This window comes from Alligator sinensis, unplaced genomic scaffold, assembly GCF_000455745.1.
Source record: "Alligator sinensis unplaced genomic scaffold, ASM45574v1 scaffold406_1, whole genome shotgun sequence".
Lineage (NCBI taxonomy): Eukaryota > Metazoa > Chordata > Crocodylia > Alligatoridae > Alligator > Alligator sinensis.
Window position 1 is genome coordinate 901,494 of NW_005842181.1, and position 20,141 is coordinate 921,634.

At 44.0% G+C, this 20,141-nt stretch overlaps 1 protein-coding gene across 4 annotated transcripts in view; it reads left to right on the forward strand.

The window, feature by feature from the left end:
• The window catches only part of STARD13 (StAR related lipid transfer domain containing 13), a 499,481-nt gene that overhangs the window by 232,582 nt on the left and 246,758 nt on the right, over window positions 1-20,141 (forward strand). For all 4 annotated transcript variants that reach the window (XR_003094657.1, XM_025207089.1, XM_025207090.1 and 1 more), the window contains one exon: window positions 4,923-4,956. Coding sequence is in view for 3 of the 4 variants with exons in the window: in XM_025207089.1 (XP_025062874.1) it covers window positions 4,923-4,956 (34 nt within the window). In the remaining variant the exon portion in view is untranslated. The remainder of the gene's footprint in view (window positions 1-4,922; window positions 4,957-20,141) is intronic.

The window sequence follows — 20,141 nt, forward strand, 5'->3', positions numbered from 1 at the left end:
TAAAAACCACAGGCAGGAGGCCAGGCAGCAGTTCTCTGCCAGCAGCCAGAGAAGAAGGAGCTCCCCGAGCAATGAGGCGAGAACCGCAGGTACAGCCCAAGCCAGGTAAAGGATGACGGCTATAAGCCAGGCGGCTTTAAGTTATGTTATAGCCTAGGGGCTTGTGTTTTGTTATGTTGTTTATAACCGGAGGTTTGGGTGAGGCTATCACGGGATGGAGGAGGCCTCATAGGGGACTCACACTAGTGTGGGGACCCCAGCACCGGTGAGGGTGCAGTATTCAGGGTGTATAGACCCCCAGCCCCAGAGAGGGGCAGCTGAGAAGCCCCAGAGAAGGGGGCATTGGGGAGAAGCCCCAGTGTGGCCATGGTGAGCCCTGGAGAAGGGGGCAGCAGTGCGGTGAGCCCCGGAGAAGAGGGGCAGCTGAGAAGCCCCAGAGAAGGGGGCGTTGTGGAGAAGCCCCAGTGCAGGCGTGGTGAGCCCCAGAGGAGGGGGCAGCAGTGTGGTGAGCCCCGGAGAAGGGGGGCAGCATTATTGAGGAGCCCCGAGAGAGGGCGGCATGGTAGAAAAGCCCTGAGAGAGGGCGGCATGGTAGAAAAGCCCCAGAGAAGGGCGGCACTACAGGGAAGGCCCGAGAGAAGGGCGTGGAAGGAGGGAGACAGAAAGAGACTGAACAACGTCTATTCCATCTGCAAGGAAATTGGGGCGTGGTATTGGGGTGGTAGGAGCCATGCATAGCCCATGAGGCTTAGGTACGGGGTCAGAACCTTATAGGAGAGACCCTCAACATACACAATAGGATCGGTAGTCTCCCGCTCGCACACTAATAACATCAAGACGTGGCAGGGGAGATTAGAGCAGGACAGCAGAGGTCCAAGAGGGCTCCAAGGGTGTCCCGTGTAAGGCACAGATGATCTGGAAGATGGCGCTGGGGAGGGCGACCTGTCACAGGCCCCTTCCCACATGCCCCCCACATGGCGCACAGCCCCTAACACCGGTGGCAGCAGCAGGCAATTGGCCCTCTGGGCACTTATGACCTGCAGGGAGACCTGCATGATGAAGCTGGGCCCACCTGGTCCTGTTCCCTGATGCCATGTGCCTGGTCCTGCTCCCTGCTGGCCAGCCTTGTCCTGCTCCCTGATGCCACGTGCTTCTCACAGCCACACACTTCTACCAGCTCTGGCACCATGCTCTGGGCTCCCACTAAGGCAGCAGGGAGTGGGGCCTAGCTCCATCACGGGGGCTCCCTGCCACTCCCAACTGAGGCCCAGGAGCTGCACATGACAGCAGGGAGTGGGGAAGGCTGCTGGCTTCATCACACAAGGCCCCCCCTGTCCCCAAGTCCCAGGAGTTGCACATCAGCTGCTGAGAGTCCTGCGCAGTGAAACCGGGCTGACCCCATGCTCCCGCCAACTCAGGCTGCATGCTTCTACCAACCCAGACTCTGTGCTCCTGCCACTCTGCACGTTTCTGCCAACGCTTCTGCCCAGCACAGGTCCCATGGCTCTGCACACCAGACAACCCTGGCTCCAGTGTCTGAGTTCCACACTCCTGCCAGGCCTGGCACCATGCTCTGGGCTCCCACTCAGTTGCACCTTACCATTGTCACTTCCCTACCTGCTGCTCAGAGTGCTGCAGCAGTGAAAGGAGGAGGAGCCACTGGAGGCTGGGGGAGCCAAGCATTTCCGGAGGCAGCTGCAGCAGCAGCAGCCCCACCTGGAAGCTGTGGGAACACAGTGCTCTGCCACAGTGGAAGTGGGTGGGGCTTGGCCCCATGCAGAGTGCAGCAGGGGCAGTCACAGGCCAAGCCAGATACAATTAATTCATGGGTGCCTGCCCGTGAACTGGAGGACTAGATCCAGCCCATGAGCTGCATTTTGCCTACCCCTGCCCTAGACACTCTACCATGCCCCTCACTGCCCTCTAGGCATTGGCTCTGTTACCTGAAGTGGCCCCCTGGCTCCACTCTGTCATTTATTATCCCACATATCCACATGCTCAGCTCCATCCTATTGTGCCCCAAGTCCAGCATACCCCCAACCCCCTTGCACCCCACTGATCCATCCACTGTCCCCTTGAATATTTAAACCTCACTGTATACCGTTGTCATGGCGCGAGGTCCTACAGGATGGTCGTGATCTCCCCAAGGACCCCTTCCCGTGCCAAGTTGGCCCAAAGGGCACCCTCACTTCTCGCCCGCCACGTCTTTGATGGAGATTAACTATATGGGAGGCTGCCTTATGTCCTCTTGGACATGGTTTGCTGTAATATCTGACCCCGTGGACTCACAGACCCCTTGTGGGTCCCGCCCTGCAATGGGTGCTTCAGGGGCACCCTAGCCTTATGGGCTATGCGTGGCTCCAGCTACCCCTGTACCACACCCCAAGCCTCGTAGATGGAATAGACGTTGTTAGGTCTCAGCCCTGCTATAATCTGGCCCCTACCTCTTTTGATCTGTGCCCTCTCCGGTGCTAGGGCTCTCCACGGCCCTGTCTCACAATTGCGCCCTCTTCTCTGGGCCTTCTCCACAATGCCGCCCCCTCTCCTGGGGCTCACTGCACCTGCATTGGGGCTTCCCATCAATGCCTCTCTCTCTGGGGCCTCTCAACTGCCCCCTTTCTGGGGCTGGGGTCAGTGCACCCTGAATGCTGTGCCCTCACTGGCACTGAGGTCCTCACACTGCTGTGGGCCCCTATGAGGCTTCCTCCAACCCCTAATAGCCTCACCCAAACCACCGGTGACAAACAGCAACACAAACACAAGCCCCCTTGGCTATAACAGAACTTAAAGCCACCTGGCTAAAACTGCGTTACTCAAACACCCCAGGGGTGTGCCATCCTTTATCCGGCATGGGCTGTACCTGCGATCAGGCCTCTCCTCGCAGCTCTGCTCAGGGAAAGCTCCTTCCTCTCCGGCTGCTGGCAGGGAACTGCCCTCTGGCCTCAGCCCCTGGGGTTTATAAGGGAGCCAGGCCCTGCCCCTTTTATTCAGCTGACCACTGGCAGGTGTGGGTCGCTTGTGAGCTCCAGTTGCTCCTGGTAACCAACAGCTGTGCTCTTTACTTACTGCTAGGGCTCTTTACCTAGCAGTTTCTCCTCTTTAGGAGCAGGGTACCCAGGTACTCTGCGACAACCGTCATATCCCCTAAGCACCTCTCACCCACAATCCTTCTTGCTCCCACCCCCCCTTAATCCCATTTCAGCCCCACAACCCCAAATCCCATCACCCCTCATGCCCCTGGCCCCACAGAACAGCTTAACCTGCTTTTAGGCCTTGTGAACCTGTGCTCTGTCTGATCCTCTTCATCTCTGACTTGGTTCTTTAGATGGACCTCCTGGCTTCTGGCCTCCCAGCTCCCCTACACTTGGACTCTGCCCACTCCCCTTGGATCTTGATTGCTTCTTCAGATACTGGGTGACCCCCACACCTGGCCACCCATGACCTGGCATGACACTGTCCAGTACAGGTTCCTAGGTAGTAATATACCTTTATTGGAGATGCTGGAGGTGAGCAGAGGAACATTACCAGGAATAGATAACAGGATAATGGTAGAAGAAAGGCTAGCTTGACTAAAGGAAGATTAAGGGTTGTTAACAATAATGAGTCAAAGTCAATTGACTCTTTCGGTTCTGTTTGAGTAGAAATGAGGCTGTCCACGCCAGGCTGTTTGTTTTAAACTTTCACTGGAGCAGGAATTAAAGTGGGGTGCAACTGTACCCTCAACCCCATCCCCCACAGATCAGCTCCTGCTTGGTTGCCCATGGTTTGGAGTGTCCATATACCTACTGGTGCCTTCCTCTCTAACCAAGTAAAACTTAGAAGGGCTAGCTGATGGAGTTAATGGTGCTTTTGGATCTGGGTGCTTGAATACAGGATCTACTGTCAAAATTTATACTTTATTTAAGGTATAACAGAAATTATTTAACTGTTTATTTAACTTGCTGTATTTATGAAAACACATGCATGTATTTAATAAAGATGGAAACTTCAGGCTCCCTCACCAAAAAAGGGTGCAATATAAAGACCAATTCCTAACTCAGTTCTCCCTTGTATTTGACAGGGGAAAATTCTCAATATCTCGCCAAAACTCATTAAAACCATATAATATAAAAGCTTCAAGGAAATTTTTATTTGAAGTTATCTTTGCATGGATGATCCTCATCAAGGCTGAAGAGGAAGTGTGTTACAGGAATGATGATAGAGCAGTTTAAAGCTTCTGAGGTCTAAGTGCAGATGGTTGTCCATATGGAGACTATCATGTGACAGGATCAAAGGATGTGTGATAGCAAGAAATAAGAGTAGCTATATCTCCATACGCCTACAAACTCAGAGTGGTTTGTACCTATAAACTCACTGGCATCCAGTAGAATCAGAAACTCATAAATTAAATGAAACTGCACATTTTATATTAAACTCATTTTGTTTCCAAAGTTCATTTCCTGGAGAGATTTTATGTTTGTCATAATACCTAGTTCTGTATATGGGGAGGATGACTGATAAATAATATTTAGTCACTGGCTTTCAAAATGAGGACATTAACTTATTTTGAAGATAAAATCCTTGCATGGGGGAAGTGACAGATCCAAAGGAGCATCTGAACATGACTTTAACACCATGTTCATATTTTTCAGCTACTATGGGAGATTTGAATCGGAAAGATCAAATACTTTTTAATATTAGCTAAATCCCTCAGTTGGCTGTTACACTTATGAATCGGGTCCCTAATAGAAGTTTAAAAAAAAATAAGTATTTTGTTTCCAGTGCCTTTTCTTAAGAGTTCAGGGTTCCAATGGCCAAAAAAGATTATAATGATGTATCCATGTTCAAAATCTACTCTTATTGTTGTTAATTCTATATCCTAAACCTATTTGGCAAAATATATTATTGGTAAACTAAAAAAAACAACTTTTTTTTTCTTACAGCTGCTTTTTCAGAAACTGAGCAGAGAGAAAGCAGGTAAGTCCATTGTCTTCTACAGAAGACATTGTATTGTTTATGAGTAACACTCTCCTGAAAGTTTATTGAGGCATAATGTAGATATATAATGAAAGTATTTATATATCCTAATGATACATCCATAGGAATTTCTGAATACCAGACTTAAGTTGTGCATTTTGTTTGGTGCTATAGCTTTACACAGTTTTGTACTATTGTTCACAAATGTTCATCTGATGGTTGGCAATGTTTAGCAGGCTCAACTGCTTGGTATGGACAGCCTTATTTCTGCTCAAATAAAGCCAACAGAATCAATTGACTTTGTGGCTCATTATTATCTACTTGATTCCTGCTAATCTCTTCACTCCATAGTTGTTAACAACCGTTAATCTTGGGTCCAAGGCAGAATGTATTAGGACCCAAATGCTACCATAGCTGCTTTTCTGCATCAACCAGATGCGATGCAACACTGGAAAGCACCCATCTGCTGCCTCCAGCACCACAGGTGATAGCTTGCCAACCCCTAGACACTTAGGGTAGAATTCTGTCACACTCTGTGCACTTAAATAATAGTCTTCTGGCTGCATAGACCGTCAGTTAAGCACTTTGGCACTTAAGTATTTTTGTTATTCTGAAGTCTTGATGTGTAATCATATGTGTATAGCTTATAAGCAGGAAGATACATGTGTACCTGAGCACAAGTTTCAGAAGAAACTCCCATGTTTTAATCTTAGTAGCTTAGTGGTTAGGGAAGGGGTGGACAAAATGGCAGATCCAGCCAGCATCTGGACTCCATTTCCCAGCAGCCCAGGAAGGCGGGAGGCAGTGGAGACCTTCCTCCAAGGCCCAGATGGAGACTTGCTGTGGGGAGGCGGGTGGGACCCAGGGGCCCTGTGGGGCCAGGGCTGGAGGCCTGGCATGGGGGGGCCTGGACATGGGCTCCAGTGCCCAGCCCTGACTGGTTAGTTGCTGCTGGGGCAGCTCCACATGGCATTGCTCCAGGGCCTCCAGCCAGGCCCAGTGCTCCCACTGTTGAGCCCCAGCTCAAATCTGGGATCGTGCCCGGTATGCAAAAGCCAATAAAGATACCAGGGGTGAAAGTATAAAGATTTATTGCTAGCAATACAAGGTGCAAGCGGAATAATTTCACGTAACAAGCACATAGAGTCTTAACTATGAGCATCTTTTATACAGGAGTATTGGACCTTCATAAGCATTCTTGTTTGCTAATTGGTTATAAGGGAGTGACGCAAGGAGTTCTTTACTGAGCATGTCTCTATACCTGTGTTTTAGCTATGTATCTCATTTCCATACATGTATGTTTCATTAGCATACTTTCTCCCCACCTAGGGGTGTGAATCTTAATATTTAAATCAGCTCTTTGCCCTACTCCACTAATTCTGTTTTTGTTTTCAAGCCTCCTTTATCTAAGACTGTCTTCTCCTTATCATTGCAATTGAGCATTAGTTACAGAACAGAGACTTTTGCTTGGGCTATGTGTAGTGGTTTCTAGGTCAAACCTAACACCACTGCATGAATGCCACATGCACCCGGAGGCTGGGCGGGGGGCAGGGGGGGCACAGTGAGCTGCTGCAGGCAGTAACAGTGCTGTCAGTGGTGGGAGTGTGGCAGCAGCAAGCTGCCGCAGGCGGCCACAGCGCTACACGTATGTGCCCCCCGCTGCTGAGGAAGACTTCGCTGCTGGTATCAACACCTTCCCCAGCATGAGAATCCTGTGCCCACCCAGCTTCAGGGACACAGGCTGTTCAACAAAGTTTTGAATTGTGTCCTGCTTCTCTGCACGCTCTGTAGGGGGGAACCTGGGGCCAGGGGAGAGGGGGGCAGGGGCAGGGGCTAGGGCCAGGGGCAGAGCCAGGGACTGGGAGGACCCTCCTTCAGTGCAGGACTTGCCACATGTCTGGGGCTACTGAGGCTGGCGGCTTGGCATGGGGCTCCCTGTTAGTGATAGTGTCTGGCTGAGCCCAGTGCTCATGGCCGGCAGCATGCAGACCTGGGAGGAGCTGGTGGTCAGTAGTGGTGTGGCTGGCCATTCCTCATGGTGCGGTGTGAATCTGGGCTGAAGGCGAGGCAGCCACTGGGCAGGACTCCCTGAGCTGCCAGTGGGTGCAGCAGCCAGGGGGGATGGGGTGGGGGGGCGCGGTGAAGGCCTGAGGTCCCCTCCTCTGGTGATGTACCTCCAGAGGCATCAGGGCAGGGTGTGGGCAAGGGCAGGCCTCCCCTGCTGGTGGCACTCGCTGGGGTGCAGCCCGTCTCCTGGGGCACCAAAATGCAGGTCAGCTCATGTGTGAAGGGCATGGTCTTCCGGGCATGCCTGAACTGATGACTGAAGTCGGTCATGGCCACCCACGGTGTCTGCAACACCTTGGCCTTCACACAGCACTGCAGTGCCATCCTTGAGTGGCCTTGTGCACATATCCTGGCAGAAATGGCCTCATAAATGTGGGCATTCAAGCACCCACACTGTGTAAACTGCCTCTGGATGTCAGTCCTGCCCCAGAGTGCCACAAGGTTGCGTACCTCCTCCCGGGTCCAGCTGGGGGCCTGGACACTTGGGATTGGGGTGGGCACAGCCAGGGCTAGACAGGGATGATGTGCTGGACATGCTCCGTGTACCAGCTCTCTGGGCCCCCACATGGTTATCCCTGTGATGCCAGCCCTGGAGAGCTGCCAGCAGCGCCCAGGACAGGGGCATGGCCAGGGATGGGGAGCCATGTGGCAGAGGTGCTTCACCCCAGTGCCTACAAATAGACAGAGCTGGGGTTGAGCAGGAGCAGGGAGCAGGTGCTGGCCCTGCTGCCACAGAGAGCAGGGCCAGCAGCCCTGCGGGGAATCTCAGAGCTGGGCAAGGGACACAGCAGGCTGCAGCACTTTGCAGCACTTACCTGTGACCAAGGAGCAACTCTAGCTAAGGGACAGGACAGGCAGAGGCTGCCTGGGTCCAGTCCTGTGCTGTCCCGTCCTGTCCGGGTTGTTGGGGGTGGCCTGGTTGTTAGGAGGGATGGAACATAAGAGATGTGAGTTTGAGTCCCGTTAGCTAAAGAGTCCTTATGACCAAGTCTTCCACTTTGCAGGGGAGTGTTCCAACCACTTAGCATTCATACATTGCCTGTGGTGGCAATTATGTGCCTCTCCTTTGCATCCTGAATAGTCAGAATGCCTAAGCTCTGAGGTGGAGTGGATGTTCAGGAAGAGCCTTGTGCACAATGTTGTGTGTTGGCTGGCTCTGCGTAACTGTGCCTAGGCAGTCTGGATGGCCATTTGGAGGTGCCTAGCTCTCTTCATTGACTCCATAAGGTTCTGAGGCTCTTCACTTTGAGTCACACAGCTGGAGAAAGGCACCCACACTTTAGTTGTTCTGATCTTAGACTGTAGAAAAGTTGAAAATTCTGCTACTTTGGACTTGCAGGTTTCAAAGTGAGTGCTGAAATAGCAGGAAGAAATGAAGTATTTCTGTGGAGTCAGTATCAGTGTGAGATATATGAATGTATTAAAGATGCATATGAGAATCTAAATGTATTTGTTGTTGAATCTGCTGATAGCAATTAATATATTGGTTTACCTTATGTTCACAATATATTCTGTAATGAGCAGCCTGGCAGCAGTCTTATCTATACTTGCAGTTGGAGTCATTTTATTTCTGAATGCCCTTGAACAGCTACAGCAATCAGTGATGTAAAATTTGCCAGTTTTCAAAGGGATGGTATCCTTTTGGGCACTGTCTTCAAGTGTATTTGTCTTTATGAGGACTTTGGCAAAGCCATGTGCAGATTATCAAGGATAGGTCACTGGCCAACTAATGTGGCTATCAAGAATTTATGGTATGTTTGTTTATTTAGCAGCAGGATGTCATTTATTTTGTGACTGATTATAATTACGTGAGGCATTAATGGCTTTCTTAACGGTAACTGAGCACAATAAAGAAATATAGAGAATTATAGCTGTTTCCCAAATAGGAGAGATTAGATATTGGTTTTTGATCCTACTGGCACAATTTTGCAAACGAGTTTCAAGAAAGGCTAGATAAATCATTTTGCCAAATAACCATTTCTCAAATTATAAATTACAGGATTTTTTGGATCCACTCAAAAAAATGATTTTATATTTTTCATGACTGAAACAGCAGAGTATTGAAGGCTGATTAAAGCTAAACGACTGTGGATTTTCATTTTCATTATTTTTGTCCCTTTATTACCGCACTTGTATGCTTAATGCCTGGGAAGCTGGCTTAAACTAGTCTGCTAACCTTGTGTTCTCTTATTTTTTTAAATTCCCATTACCCTCTGTTCCAGAATTGCATCCTCAGTTCTTTCCAAGGGACACTTTAGTAGAAACATGGAGCTGAATTGTTTTGCAGCTAATGTATCTGATTCAGTGGATCAGCTGGCAAAGGTGCTGATCTAGTGAAAAGGCTGGCACTCTGGCCTAGAAAACTGAGGTCTTAATTGGTAGCTCTGCATTCATCTACTTAACTATTAGATCAACAGAATGTAAGGGTTGCTAACTGTTCAATGCATCTTTTTCTAAATATTTCTAATCTTACATTTTTGTGCACATTAACTTTATCTGCTGTATCCGCTTCATGCTTAAACTTCCCTAAGAAAAATATGACTATATTTTTTTCCAAAGCTAAATAGCTTCCATCAAATGGTGGCATTGATTTATTTTGATTTGCATTGAATATTTTTTGGTTCTTTATTAAAGTATCTATTTAGATCAACATCTTTATGTTGGACTAAGGGCTTGACTAAGACATTTCCGAAGAAAAAGAAGAGTTCATGTCACTAGCACGTACATTTTAAACACAACTGATTATTTGAATACACTTCTGTTTTTGACAGTGGAAAATTTCTTTATTGCTTTTCTTTTCTTTTGTCTCCGCAAGAATGATAACGTTCAGCATCTGTCTTAGACGAAAAAACTTTCTGCAAATCTAATGCCAAAAATGCTCTGAGACTGAAGCAAAATGATTTTCTGACACAGTCTGACCACTGAAATGGAATTTTGTCCACTGAAATCTGTTATTAATTAGAACAGCTAACAAATTTCTCAATGGAACATTTTTGTCATACAATACTGATTTATAGAAAATAAAAAAACTTTTACCAGGGAATGATTCGGTTTCAACAAATTTCCATTTCAACCAATTTGCAGGAAAATGTGTGTATCAAAATGATTTAAAAAAAATATTTTTTCAAAATTAAAAGTACTGTTTTTCAAGTTAAACAGTTTATTTTGAAATTTAAGTAAATTTATAGTAAAATGTTTTTAAAAGGTTGAAATCTAAATGAAATATTTTTAAATTATCTGAAATAAAAAAACCCCAACAAATCAGATTGGGTCCAATGACTTTGTTTTTTGGTTTTCTTCACCTGATTCAAAACAGGAGAAATATTTGAATTCTCAAAAAGTCATAGAGAAGGAAAACTGTTACTCCTCCTGCCACCCCCAGCCCCCACTGCTTCCCCCTCTCAAATAATATACTGCATTGCAATACTTCTTCTTCCTAGTTCATTTCTATGAATTGCTTTTCTCTCCTTTACGCTATTCAGTTGAGCATGACTTCCCCATTTCTTTAATTTTTCCTTGCTATTTTTCTCCTTTTCCCTAGATATCCCCTATTCTTCCAGCCTGAATCAGTTTACTCCCCCACACCTACCACATTTCTCTCTCTCTCATAGCTGTCATGGCCAGAAGAAAAAAAGTCTAGTTAGTTCTGGAACTGCTCAGTGCTTCATCACCTTCTTCCCCACCCACAACCAAGTTATCATCCACTTAATGTGGAGTCACACTTCTAACTTGAATGAGGAAGGAACTGATTAGCTGTGGTGTTCCTAAAATAATTGACAGTACAAGCTGGAGTGGAAATAAGGAAATCACTTCCCTTTCCCTTTCAGTGACAGCAATGCTGCCCTAATCATGCCAGGGAAGTATGTAGGTACTTGGTTTCTCATCATTTCTTTACATAAACCACAACTGTCTGCAGGGAGAGCACATCTCTTCATTTTTGTCTTTCATTTGTATTTTATTACCTTTTAAAAACAAATAACAGAATTTTGAAATGCCATTTCCTGGATTTTCCAAGCCAGTTCCTTACTATATGTTGATCAGAATACTTAAAAGGTTTTCTAAGAAATGCTATAGCTGTTCAGAGCGACTCAGTACCGCCGGAAAACCTTTTCCCACATATAAATATTGTTAGAAATGTAATTACATGTTAGCATCTGTCCCTGAAGCAATTAATATTTTTATGAGTATAATTATTGTAAAAAAATATTGCACACTTTAAAGATGTTATACATTGGGAAAGAATAGGAAATACTGGTAAGAGATAATTTAGTAAAGGGATGACTTACTGCTCTTAATCTACTTCCTGTTTTCTTTAACTGATCCTGTATGTTGTAGTAAAAGAGTTTTCTTTCTGGACAACAAATTTGAACTGAACACACATTGCTTATTATCAAGGAACTTAAACAGTAAATTAGTGTATAGTCATTGCCTGCAGAGATGAATAATCTCAAGGGTGGGAGTTCAGTTCCCTACAGTCAAGTAGGGAGTGGCCTCAAGTTGCAGCAAGGAAAGTTTAGGTTGGATGTTAGGAAAAACTCTCACTAGGAGGGTGGTGAAGCACTGGAACAAGTTACCTAGAGAAGTGGTGGAATATCCATCCTTGGAGGTTTATAAAGCCCAGCTGGATAAAGCCCCATCTGGAATGATCTAGTTGGGAATGGTCCTGCTTTGAGCAGGGGGTTGGACTAGATGACCTTCTGAGGTCTCTTCCAACCCTAATTTTCTATAATTCTATAGTAAATGTTTTATCTATCACAGTTAGTTACAAAAATGAAGCTTATGTTTTGGCATGGCAGCTCTTAATCTGCTGTAAAAACCCTGTGTGCAAAATGTTTACCCATACAATACTTAGGCACCCAAATAAAGAGTCATATTTTGTGGAGTTTTTAAATTACATTTATGCCGTAACCATTTTGCACCTTACATCAAGCACTAAGTCACTACTCATGTGAATGATGCTTTTCAATACTTGGGAATTCTGATTCCCAATATTCTAGTTCTGTCCAGCCAGTTATAGCTCACTAGCAGATGACAACACCCCTTAACTCAAGCTGTAGGAGCCTGTGCTGGAGATCAAAGAACTGGGCAGAACTGAGTGAAGAAAGGTCATTCTGTTGAGTAGAAAAGCTAATATATATCAACAGTTGGCTGGTATAAATTTTAAGACTTGTGAAAAGCAAAAGTTTGAAACTCTCTGCAAAAAAAATAAAAATAAAATCCCAGTTTTGGGGTCCCCAACTTGGGCACAGTTTATCTGACTGTGTCCGGCAGTGAAGGGTACAACTCTGTGCTGCCAGCCCTGCTGCTGCCGGGTGGGCAGGGAATACCTTGCCATGGCAGTGTGGGGTTCTCAGCGGTGGCACCAAGCCCTCGCACCCTGCTCTGCCCTGCCGCACCGGGTACCACCTGCTGGGAGGGCATCAGGGCAGAGAGCCCCAAGCCTGCAGTGGGCAGCCTGCATCCACCTTTGCCCCATGCACAAATCTGGGGGTACATGCTCCCTATGTCTCCCCTTGGAAGTGTGCACAGTGACAGGGAGCCAGCCCACCAGCTGCCCCCTGAATGAGCTGTCCGCAGCTCCCTCCTGCTCCCTGCCCAGGCTCTTCAGCTGTGCATTCTTGCCCTGGCCCCAGACCTCAAACTCCATGCACCACCCCAGCTGGGCAGTGTCCCCAGCCCCAACCCTGCCCAACTCTCTCCCTCTGTCACTATGTGGGCTTCAATCCCTCCCCCACACCTTACCTGCAGCAAGCTGTGGGAGCTGCTCTTTCATGCTACCTGGCTGCCACGTGCATGTGTGCATGTGCACATGGCATCCCCTGCCTGATCACCCTCCTCCTGCTCCCCCCAGCCCCTTGCAGGCTGGAACTCATGCTGCAAGGAGAAACCTTCCGTTTCCTGCATTTTTCTCCTTTAAAGAGAAAATCTGCATTTTTCAACAGTGAATGAAAAACCCGGATCCCTGCTAATAATACTTATGATTGCAGTAATAGCATGGAATGGGATATCCATATTGTATTCTAAGTGACGCTGGCATGCTGCCAAAAAAATAAACTCCGACCTCCTGTCTACACTTGGCTTTGCAAATTTGTAGTGTAAACAACATGCATCAGTCTAAAGACCAGGAGAATCAGAGCACAGTGCCAGAACATGTTCTCAAGACTCTGCCAAGCCTTTTATACACAAATCAGAATGTGGTATAGATATCTTCTATGACATCCAGCTAAGGATGAGGGTCCTGTTATGCTAGGCAAAGTAGAAACACATGAAGAAGAATTTACAATGTAGGTCATAATATATGTAAAACATTCTCTTAAATAATTAGAAGTAAAATTTTCAAACTGAATAATAAATCGGGGGTGTTTACACACACGCACAAAAATTGGGATTGTGAGAAAAATGATCCCTTTCACACTTAAAAAAAAAATTACTGCAAAACCCAGCAACAGTACTGTAGAAGCAAGAGCTGCTTGTGCTATTTTTACTTGCATCACATTACGTTTTGTCTGTGGCTCTTGGTAGCCCATATTTAAAAAAAAAAAAAAAAGGTATAAAAATTAAATTCAAACAGTGTGCTTTTTGTTTGAATGTGTTTAGCTGTATATATCAAAAATCTATCATACCACCACTAAATCTCAACCTTTCCCTTTATCAAAGATATAAAATATGACCCTTGCCTTTAAGAAATTTTGCAATGGAGACTTATATCGTAGGAGCAAGACATCACAGCAAAAGTGAAAAGGAGAGGGCAAAGAAACTTAAGAAAAAATTTCAAAGGGAGGGGAACAACAGCACTAGAGTAAATCCCTGTGACACTGTTCTGACCTTCATGACTACATCCGTGTAACTCCTCTAGGTAACAGAGGACCTGTTCTTTGTAGGATAATCCTGGATAGGAGTGTGTGTCTGTGTAAAAAAAGTGTGATGTTTCTAGTTTCTAGTCCTTTAAACTCAAAGCATAAACCTGACAATGAAACTAGGCAACCTAATTCCTCCTAATATATCTCTTAGCCGTAATATTCTACTTGGCTTGAGATTTTGAGTTCCTTGATATAATGTAAAGTTATCACTAAACAGCACAAGATGATTAACAGAAAGCATTCTAGACCAGGGTCAAAGGAAATGAGTTCATTTTTACTTTACTTACAAATTTATAAAGTCAGATTAAAAACTGACATCCTCTACTTTAGCAATCTGTCTGAAAAACTAAATATAGCAGCATGTTGGCATATTTGCTGATGCACGGTAATGCAGTCTGTAGCAGAGCAGCAAGCGGCTGGCACAGAAGATGGTGCACTGCAGTAATGCAATGAAATCCTTACATGACCTTGGCCATATCTGAGGTAGTCTGTGAATAACTCCATACCCTTGAAATATTCTAAGATTCAAAGAGAAGCAGATGTGGCCTTATGGCTTTAATAAATGTCATTTATTAATAAAATATTAATAAATGGCACCATTCTTCCAGGCAAAATTCTCGTCAACTTCAAGGAGATCTCTCATTCTCTAAAGAAACAGGTCTACAGACAAATGTACACTTCAATTAACTTCAAAAGTGGAGGGACTGAGCATTTGCCATGGTCTAATTGTTCCCTGTGCATAAACCTGAAGTGATATAAGTGTACCAAAACCACTCCAACTTTGGCCCTGCTTCATGCCCACTCAGTTTTATCCCTACAAGTTCATGCCCACATCACCTTTTGAAGCCACTCCAAATGCACATTTGCCCATACCTGGGGACCATATGGCATGTCAGCAGCTACATATATCCTCCAAAAAAGGGCCTGATCCTGGAAGGCACCAAAACATTCCCAACTTTCACTGTTTTTTGATGGATCCTGCAGATGCTTGGGTCATCCCAAGATCAGACACATTCTTTCTAGTGGGTCCCTTTGACTATGTGCTCCTTGTACTTTTTCAGTTGTACCAGGTTTTACCCTTATAATTTAAATTGTGCTTTCACTGCAATCCCTGAGCAACTGTCACAGTATAGTTGTCCCGCCCCCAAAGGAATAAGACTGAACTCAGAGATAGTCTGTACCTGGATTTCTTATTGCTCCAGAAAGGAGGAGGAAGGATGGGTAATCTGGGCCACACCAGTACCAGAATACTTCTGCCTGACCAGAGTACTGAGAGGTGTAGAGCCAAGGCTCTGCCCACCTTTTTGACGGGGAAAAGTGACGACACACAGAAGCTGCTTTTCCCTCCCTCCTGCTGCCTGGGATACAGGTCAGCCCTGCAGGTAGGTTCAGTGGCTGCTGATACTTCTAATTCCCCAGCACAGGAGTTTATGTAGAGTCAATATCTGGTCCTAAATTAATGTGAGAAAAAATATTCTCAAACTATTTCCATTGCTTTTGGCATAGATCAGGATGACAGATTGTAAAATCAGAAGAAATGGAGGGAACAGATCCCTTCCCTAGGGATACTTTGACTCTCTGGAAACTGAAGCCTGAGCCAGGTTCTACCTTTGGTGTTATACTCAAACAACTAAAATGTGACCCACTGACTTAAAAAAAACAGAAAAGGAAATAAGAACCACTAATCACTGTGGTATTGCAGGATGCTGCAATTTCTGAAAAAGATGGAGCAGGTTATGAGACACTAATTTTATTGTTTCAGTTTTAATTTAGGAATTGTGCTACTGAACAACAGAAATTATCCTGATCCATTAGTCTATTATGGAATGCTATAAATTTTAGATGAGGTTCTATAGCTTTCTCCAGCAATGATACAATAAAACCTAAGCATGTCCCACCCAAATATCTTTCTCTTTTTCACTAAGATGATAATAAAGTATACCTATAGTTCTTTTGTATTGCTTTACATTTGTAGTCAGCATATTTTCAATCATAAATGAAAATATTTTAAAGGCTAGTACTTTATAGTGTTGGACAACTATGTATTACACAAAATAGTGGAGGTTTTGAAATAAGCATATTATAAACATTGTTTTTCTGCTTTCAGTCTTTTTTGTTTATAGTTTAGAGCTGCCAAAGACATTTTAACACTAAGCAGGTGATGGCTGAGAGAGGGATCTGTTACTTCTCTAGAGACTAAAAAAAACCAGACAAGAACTTTTCTGTAAATCATGATCTAATGTTGGCTGATAAATTGTGTCAAAATTATACCTCTGCCTCACAGCAGGCAGGCCCAGATATCAAACCAAGACTATAGAGTGGGCATATTCTGAAATCTGAATGATTAATAAGGATTTTATTATTAGGCCATATTCTGCCCCATTTATATCTAAGTAACCCATTCTACTTCAATAGACTCTTCAGAGGTGTAAATGAGGGAAGCAGAATTAGGCAGGCAAGGTCATTTGGGTAGATGAAATATCTAATAAAATATCTTTCATTAAATCAACTGAGAAGTTGTAAAAAAAGTCCTTAGCAAGCTTTCGGGTAGGCATAGAATTAGAATTAGGATTAGAATTTCAGGCACAATCACCCTTCTGCAGGGAGCAGAATCAGGCTTTTTAAATATCTTATTCCTCAAGGTAATTTTAAAACAAAAATAAATGGAAACATTTCACAAAATAAAACAATACATTAACATTTTTTATTTAAAGTAGTTCTTTCCTTTAACCCTTTTTAAATGCCATTGTGCAAAGATCGCATGTTATACTTTGTTCCACTGGATGAGGTATCTTGATTCAAATTAAAAAGGAATTAAAAATAATTAGGCCTGTCATAAATGAATTAACTCTTTAGTGGTTTATAATGGAAAGTGAGGGTGTTATGAGGATAAGAAAGGGAACCTCATGCATTGTAGCACTGGCCTGTTAATGCTCTGCAGCAGCCCATATGGTCATACTGCAAATTAGTGTCCCCAAGCAATATCATGTTTTCTGGATTCCCATTTTGTCCTGTCTAACTAACTTCCGCCAATTCCTTAAGGCAATTATGATTTGTTAGTTTTCATTCTAAGCATAAAATCATTGGGGGTGGGCTTTAGAAAGGTTGCTAAGATCCAGGATAGATAGATAATTTCTAAGGTAAAAGCTTTCAGGTACCTGGAGCTGAGAATTAGGTTAGGCTGGTCATTATATTTATCATAAGTTATATTTGGTAATAAAGACAAACCCCAGGAAGTAGGGAGCTTCTGGTCTTCTACAAAGCATGTACAAACTTTCCTTGGAACAGAATGGGGACTGCCATTTTACACTATCAAGCAGTAAGGTACAGTTGGCAACTCAATTCATGAACGGTGTCAAAGGCCCAGCAGATCTGGTACCTGGCTGACTACACCTGGCTCTCTGCAGTGGTATCTTCTCCCCCTTTTATGAAAGCTAATGTAATGAAATCCTAGGCTGGGTTTAAATGGACATTGATCTCTGGATAAAAAGCATGAATCTAGAACTGAATTACTAACCACAGCAGATCAAAGGCAGTAGCAGACTGTAAAACCTCTCTGCAGGCCTCTATGTGTGGTGTATCCACTAGAGAGGGACAGAGTTGCACAGTATTAGCATGTTAGCATAGATTCTGGAGGTATCACTCAAACAAATGTTTCTTCTAAGAAAAGCAATGAAAGAATTTTTGGAAGCTTTCAAATGGAAAGTCATCCATTCTCTGTCCTTCCTGTTCTTATATATTAGATTTCATCCAGGCTAGCAAGCTGTTATGATAGAGATGCACGTACAGATACTGATATTTATTGAGCACTCAGCAGACAGCCATAACAAATTGGTAATCACCTCACTGCTGTCATACCACAGTTGAAATGCAGCAATATAGGAGTGTTTTGGCTGCTTACAAAACACAAATGATGTGCTAAACTCATCCCTGGAGTAACCACAATAAATCTAAGTATGTTTCCTAAATGATGAATTCAACCTCTCCATGTCCCAGCAGCATAAATACAAGTAATCCTCTTCTGTATTTTTAGGTCATTATGGAGACAAGAGGCATGTCTACATGTTCATTAATGTACCATGGCTACCATTCAGTTTAGTACTTGTTATAACGGTACTAAACTAAATGTGCAGTCACCACACTACTGTGCAGTAGTGCCAGCACACAGGATTTTTTGTGACACTAATGCATAGTAGACTAATTCTACTGCGCATTAAGTGCATTAGCATGGCTTTTGCCATGACATGCTAATGCACAGTAGAATTAATTTACTGCACATTTAGCATCTCATGTAGACATGCCCAAGGAGTCACAACCTAAATGTTTAGGTTGGGACATACTGATTTATTTAGTCATTAAACTATTTTTTCATACTATCTTTTCTCCCCTTTTTGGAAGTCTAATGTTTATTTTGTCTTAATACAGTTAGAGAGAGGTTATTAGCTGTGTTAAGCTGAACTCAAGCAAAAAACAGGGTAGATTTGCACTTTATAGACTAATTATAGTCATATATATATATGTGTACACACACACACATATGTGTGTGTGTATGTATATATGTATTTATATGTATATATGTATGTGTGTGTGTGTGTGTGTATATATATATATAAAAAATCTTATAGTTAGCCTTTAAGGTGCAATTTTACCCTGCTTTAATATAACTATACATTGAATAGCTGTTTCAGTCAATAGTCCACAATAATGCTTAAATTAACTGAAACAATTAATTTCCATTATTCTTCCCAAAATGTCTTCTAGTCCCTTTTAATACTTTGGTATTTCACTAGATTTAGGGTTTACAGTTTGCTCCACCTGAAATATTTTGTTTAAATTTATGCAAAGGCTTGGTCCCTTTGATTTAATTGGAACTTTTTCCAGGTGAAAAGTTAAGCACATGCTTAATTGTCTGTTGGAGTAGAGCTTTAATGATCTTCAGATGTATTTTGGCATTGGCTTTGTTTACATTTTTAATCAGCTTTGCTTAACAATACATTTAGATTCCCTTTTAATATATGCATCTTGAATTCAGTTTGTAGATGCTAAATTTCAAACAGGCTAATATCTTAGGTTATTATTAGTTTTTCCACAAGACAGAGCAGATGTTGAGAGTTCTAGAATTAGTCATTCTGTATACGTTGACAGTCCACTGCCTGACATAGTTATAATTTCATTGTCATTTGCTGGAATTCCTAGACGAGCATAGGTGTCAGAATTTCTGCTGACATGAAATGCAATACTTACTGCTAATATATGATTACATGTGATGTGCATGTGTTAACATTGGGATAATACTTCCCAATGAAACAGGGCTTGCTTTTTAGAAAACTGTGAAGTGCCAAAGTGAAAGTATCACTAAAGGTAATTACATTAGGTAAGCGGTTTATAAGACATTTGATAATTATTTAATTAAAATCAGCTTTAATTCTGCAAAGCAAGTTACCACCTACAAAATTACAGTGTGTGAAACCCTCAGACTCCTTTACCTGATTCAGTACCGACTGCAATCATTGAAAAGACTTCCACTGAATTCTGTCACGATAGGATCAAGTTTCTAATGATGAATGACTAGATGAAAGTACTATCAAGTGGATACATTACTACTTGGATCAGAGTGTTCAACAAATAGCCATCAATGGCTCGGTGTCCAGCTGGGAGGAGGTATCAAGGAAGGTTCCCCAGCAGTCTGTTCTGGGTCTGGTATTAATATCTTAATTAATGGTTTGAATGATGGGATTGAATACACACTTAGCAAATTTGTGGATGACACCAAATTGGGTGGAGTTGCAGACAGTCTGGAGGATAGGCCTGAAAAACATGATCCACAATCAACCATATAAAATTCAGCAAGGACAAGTGCAAAGTCCTGCACTTGGGACAGAATAATTGCATGTAGAAATACAGACTGGGAAATGAGTGGATAGGCTGCAGTACTGCAGAGAAGGACCCTAGGTTTACAGTAGCTTTACGCTGTTCACCCACAGTCAGGTAGGGAGGAAGCAGACCACACAGTAGCCCTTGTTGGGGAGGGAGTTCAGACTCTGCCTGCAAAGCCCTAACCCAGCAGGTAAGGGAGGCTCTTGCACACCACCTAGTGTGCCCTGGGTTCCCCAGGCTGCTGAAGAGTCCTGAGCAGACCTGAATGGCCAAACCACCCATCATGGCCACTCACCTAGACCTGATGTGGCAGCAGCTCATCATGGCCACTAGCCACTAACTGGCCCTCCCCTGCATACCCACCCCGTGCACCCTGCCCCT